At 43.1% G+C, this 5831-nt stretch overlaps 1 protein-coding gene across 1 annotated transcript in view; it reads left to right on the top strand.

Moving 5' to 3' along the window:
• The first annotated feature begins 328 nt into the window (after positions 1-328).
• LOC109926841 (leukocyte cell-derived chemotaxin 1) overlaps positions 329-5831 on the top strand; it is a 110077-nt gene continuing 104574 nt past the window's right edge. The window contains exons 1-2 of the mRNA XM_048598426.1: positions 329-487; positions 1101-1247. Of these exons, the coding sequence (XP_048454383.1) occupies positions 416-487; positions 1101-1247 (219 nt within the window). The 5' untranslated portion in view covers positions 329-415. The remainder of the gene's footprint in view (positions 488-1100; positions 1248-5831) is intronic.

Below are 5831 nucleotides of genomic sequence, written 5' to 3'. Positions count from 1 at the left end.
TGTTCTCACAAATGAATGTAGAGTTGAACTAAATTGCAAACTCCTGTAAAACAACAACTGGAATGGATACTCAGCCATTTCATTGAATGTAACTGCCAGTTCACTTTTCTTTCGCACTAACAGAATGAAAGTATCCCAATAGGTCAAGAAAGGACTTTGGGGTAAGGAGTATGTTTTAACTGAAGTGTATTAATCCGTGCGTTTGCAGGCATTTATAGCCAAACTATAACACTGAGTTACTCTTCAAATTCTTAAATAAATGAATTGTTCCTGAAGGAAATGACGTGAGGTGTGTGTCTATGTGGGAGCAGTGGGGGACAGGCTGAGATTATTAGATATTCAGAGCACGTTGCTGCTGGATGTTAGGCGACTGAAATTTTACACAGACAGAGAGGGTCAGTGCGGTGCTGACACCATGGCAGAAACTTCAGAAAAAGTGCCCATAGCTCTGGCAGGGCCGGCTGACCTGGAGCAATGCCTCCCGCCTGTAAGTCCTTAAATCTCAATTTACTGGCTCTGTTGGAATAGTATTTTTAACTAACCTCTATGCACACTTTGTCCAAACTTTCTGAATACCGTTTAGAAGTGTGTAAACCACCTCACGAGAAAACCGATTAGCAGTTGTAAAGCATTAGTTTTGGTCGTATTTTAATATTACAGGAAGAAAAGTGTTCATTTTCAAAAGACCAGGGATTTTAAAGTTGGATGGCCGAGCAGAAACTCTGGCATCAGTACAAGTGGCAATCAAATAATCACCAGCTTAATAGTGTTTTTTTTAAATTAAAAAAACGATTTTCTAGTCAATCTCTGGAACAAGTGGGACTTAAACCCGGGTCTCCCGGCTGAGAAGCGTTTTATCCGGCAGATTTTATTCAGTTGCACGGGGTTGGGTCCAATAAAACTGTCTGGGGAAACTTTTTTTTAAAAAAAAAAGAAAATGAACTTTTTGTTTCTGAATGATCAGTTATATAATGCAGTCTGCTTTCCAGAGTTCATGGTCTCAGAAAGGGGCTGCGGCGTTTCTTTCCAGTTATGTTTGTATATGTAATTGTATGGAGGTGCCCGCTTTTGTAAAGTGTTGCTGTGTGTGTGTTTTGAAGGCGTACGCGGTGGCTGTGAACTCTCCCGGGAGCAGCGGGAGCGGGCGCCTGCTGAAGATCGGCGCCGTGGTCCTCATCACCGGAGCTGCTTTGCTCGTCCTTGGAGCGCTTGGAGCTTTCTACTTCTGGAAGGTCAACGACAAAAACGTAAGCAACTCATCCCTCGAATGAATTAACAAATTGTCCATTCAAATGGAAGACGTGAAGCGGTCAGAGTCTCTTGCTTTGGTTTGGAGGCAGCAACCTCCCTATCTCGAAGAACGTGTGGTCTCTTGGCTGTATGGGACCGGCTGGTGTGCGTCACCTTGTTTATTGCCATTCCCAGAATCGCCTGCCAACATACCCTCTCTTGCTCCAGTTAACTGTGCAGTGTCCTGCCCAAGTCTCTACGACCAGCTGTTTCATTGATTTTTACAAGTTAAAAATTTTTGGGTGGATCAAAGTTGCTGCAATAACCTGAGATGTGGTCCTTCCTTTTTGATTTTTATTGTAGTCACGCGCGCCTAAGTACAATGAAAAGTTTTTTGTTTTGCAGCAGTACAGGCAGATCATAGCAAACAAGGGCATACAGATCATAGCGAGATATACACGGTTGCAGCTGCTCGGGAGATGCACAAAGCAAGATCAACATTATTTGAAGTTATTAGAAGTCCATTAGACAGTTTATAACAGCAGGGAAGAAGCTGTTCTTGAACCTCTGTGTGTGTGTGTGTCTGTATGTATGCATGCATGTATGTATTATAAATATATGTAAGAATGACAGTCCAGGTTTTGTTCAGAGCCTTGGGGTTAGAAGAGAGAAGAAGGCGAGAGGTTTTAGAAAATGCTGGTGACAAAGGCGTTCAGGATTTCAGGAAAGTATCCACTGCTACTTGTCCTGTAACATTTTGTAGCATTTCCCACCTCCAAAACACAGCCATATATGATGGTAATTTTTGTGATTAAAGTAATACTAGGCTAGGAAGACTCTTGATGTTTATACTTGCTTATTCAAGGTAAATGTGGATTTGCAGGAACTAGTAAAATAAACTGTTTTGAGCCAAGGCTCCTGTAGAAGAATTTAGGAATCCAGGCTAGGACAAGGCTGTCTTTTATAGTGTGACATTCCATCGATATAAGAGTTTGCTCTGTTGGCCCTCCATGCAGAATGTGAATGCTCAAGATTTTCCACTGGGCCAGAAATGAATACTCCTATTTTCTTGAGGACAGACACTTTCTGCTCTTGACAAAGGCATATTAATCAAGGAAGCTACCAGCCTCCGGCAATGTCATTAGCAATTCAAAACCCCAAGTTAATTGACCTAATGTCAATTGTAATTTCAAATAAATCTTGTTCACTGTTGTTCTTTAGCTAGGGAAACCTGCCAGCCTTACCTCCTCTGATTCCTGGGGTTGGCAGGACTGGCATGTGAAGGGGGTCAGGGATTATATTCACTGCAGTTTAGAGCAAAAAAAAAATGAGAGAGGTTCCTAGAAACCTGCAAAATTCTAACAGGGCTAGACAGGGTAAATGCTGAAAGGTATTCCCAGTGACCAGGGAGGCCAGAACCAGGGATCACAGTCTGAGGATAAGGGATAAGCCATTTCAGATTTGAGATACGGAAAACTTTCTTATTCCGAAACTGGTGAACCTGTCAAATTCTCCACCAGAGAAAGCAGTTGAAGCCAAAGCATTCAATGTTTTCAAGAAACTGTGTTGGATCATGATCGTATTGAATGGTGGAGCAGGCTCGAGGGCTGAATGGTCTACTCATACTCCAATTGTCTAAGTTTCTATGGTCTAGCTTAGTTGAGTGATGGTTGACACCAATTCAGCAATGTGGTTGACTCTTCACTGTCGTCTGGGCAGTAAACGCTAACCACAATCTCATCCTGTGTGTGAATTTTTTATCAAATGAACTGGTTTATGGATAGCACTGTCTGAAACCACAAGGAAATGGACATGGAGGGTTACTGGTTCTTGTCCCAAGCAGGAGGATGATTTTCAGCTGTTGCCTAGGAGGCAATGTCATCAGTGGCAGTAAATCTAAACACTCATCCATTTTTTTTTGTCCACGCAAAGCTCATGCACCCACCAAAAATAGGTAACAACCTTTATAGCATGGTTAAATCAGGGTCCTATCCACAGCAATAGAATCAATAAGGCAATTGGATGGGCTTGAGGGAAATAAGTGTACAGGGTTTCAGGATAGAGCAGGGGAGTGGCTCTGGTTTGGTTGATCCACAGAAAACTGGAATTGATACAAAGGCCAAGTTTGTGTTTTGTTCCTTAACTGTGAGAATGTGTGTCTTCAGTGGCATTGATGGACAGTCCCATCAATGAGTGAGCTCACCAAATCGAGTTCCAATCAGCTTAAAAGCTAACTGCTGAGCTTCTCAGTGTATTGCAGAGCCTTGATGCTGAAGTCCTGCCTCCCCAGAAGCTTCTGGCCAGTTAGCAGCCAATGGCTTCCTGGTGACGGAAATTGTCACTGAAGGCCTGGTCTGCAGGAAATCCAGCAGCAAGAAGCTAAGTCACTTTCTTGTCTTTCTTTCTTCTTTCACGTCCTGCAGGGTGAGAGTTGTGAGGAGGAGATGGTTCAGCTGTAAGGGCTGACAGGTATGATTCTTGGTCATCACCTCCCATCCCCGCCAGCCAACCGTCTAACTGATTAGCCAAAAAAGCAGGCAGGTTGCCTGGTATTCGAGTTGGTATACCAACCACTTGACTCCTTTCCTAGTAAGGTAGATAGTTAGGCCAGTGAGGTGAGACACTTAAGTAGCCCTCAACTAATCCCCTAAAGGGTATTAATAGTTAGAGATTTAAGAAAATTACCCATGGTTCTTCTTGCCTAGCACCTTATTGCTGAGGTGGCAAGAGGAGGATGACTCACTCTCCAGGATCGACTCACCCAATTGTTTCAAAACCAAAAGAACTGCGGGATACTGTAAATCAGAAACAAAAACAGAAATTGCTGGAAAAGCATCTGTGGAGATAAATATTTTGGGTTGGAGATCCTTCCTCTTCCCCCACCACCCCCTCCGCCCCCCACCAACCTATGTTCTGCATGAAAACTGACATTTTCCTCGCTACCATCCATTCTGAGGAAGGGTCACCGGACCCAAAACGTCAACTGATTTCCTTTCACAGATGCTGCCAGACCTGCTGAGCTTTTTCCAGCAATTTCTGTTCTTGTTTGCTCATCTCACCGACTTCCTCATTTCCAGGAAGGAGAAAAAGTACGCTGAGTTAATAGCTCTAAAATTCTGACATTGTCATGAGTATTATGTGAGCTGAAGTCAATGGTTCTCTACTAGTTTGTACCAAGGGTTGAGTAGCCTATCTATTGGTACTTTGATGGGAGCTTTAGGGACCAAGATACAGCCTATCACTGAAAGCCATCAGACCGTGAGAGGTAGGAGGCAGACATAGTGTATGTCTCATCCGCTGCCCACTTGGTGTGCCTCCAAATTAAAAACCATCCTCAGACCTTTATCCTTGCTATTGTTTTAGCTTGCTTTTACTTCTGGATTGATTGAATTAATAATTATTTATTCTAATTCTCTCCTCTCTAACCTCAACAAGCATAATGATGCAATACTTGTGAAAGGATTTCACCCTCATACAAGGCTAGGAATGCCAAGAAATCTAATGGGCAGGATGGGGCAGGGCTGTAAAATTAAGCACCCTGAAATGGCACTCCTCCTATTGTTTAACTTTCTCTCCCATCCTCATTGCAATTTTATCAGCAGTGTGGCAGGGGTTCTGCGTTCAAATCTCACCAGCCCTGGAGGGACTGTATAATGAAAAATAATTCTAACTCACAATGGGAAGAGCAATCAGTTTTATGACTCACCTCAATCTCCTATTGACCCTGGCCTTGGTAATTCAAGCTTCCAATCGTGACACATACCAACTTAAACTTTTAAAGATTTAGCTGCAGCTGTCCCCATATCTGGGTGGGTCTGCTGGAACCAGAGAATTGTCCATTTTGTGAATAGCTTAGAGCTCATAGAGGTAGATTCATCTTCCAACCCCCTCGCCAGAAGGGAGCAGAAATCCCACTTGTGAAATCAACTGGCCAGCAGTTGTTAAATGGCAGTGGGGCAAAGCAGCCAAGCTTGCTCTCAACATACATGAGTCAATCATTTGGCATCTAGAACCTGTTGCACCATTGAATAAGAGCACAGCTGAACTGATTGTAATGTCAACTCCAGTACTCCACCCACTCCCAACACAACTCCCTGGTTAGTTAAGAATCTAACTGTACATACGTTAAAAATATAATTCAGTGACCATGTCACCACCTCTCCTTGGTTTATCAGTTCCAAACCTTTTTGAGTGATTTCTTCACATCCCTGTCACAAAATGAAGATCCTATTTAATGTCTTTCACTAATCATCTAAGAATTTCACATTTTTTAATTAGATTTTTTTTTCAATTTTCTAAGCAGCATTGGGTACAGGCACAGCTTGTCCAACCCGTTCTTGCAAGGTGATCCCATCATTCCAGCAAAGGGTCTAGTGAATTTTCTCTATACTGCCTAAATGCAATTATATCCTTCCTTTAAACAAGGAGACTAAAACTGTACACAATACTTTACAGAGACAACAAGGTGCAGGGCTGGATGAACACAGCAGGTCAAGCAGCATCATAGGAGCAGAGAGGCTGACGTTTCGGGCCTAGACCCTTCATCAGAAAAGGGGGAGGGGAAGGGGGTTTTGAAATAAATAGGGAGAGAGTGGGAGGCG

Source organism: Rhincodon typus, chromosome 6, assembly GCF_021869965.1.
Source record: "Rhincodon typus isolate 14 chromosome 6, sRhiTyp1.1, whole genome shotgun sequence".
NCBI classification, from domain to species: domain Eukaryota; kingdom Metazoa; phylum Chordata; class Chondrichthyes; order Orectolobiformes; family Rhincodontidae; genus Rhincodon; species Rhincodon typus.
Note: the sequence above shows the minus strand (reverse complement) of the source record. Positions and strands in the feature narration are given on the sequence as shown.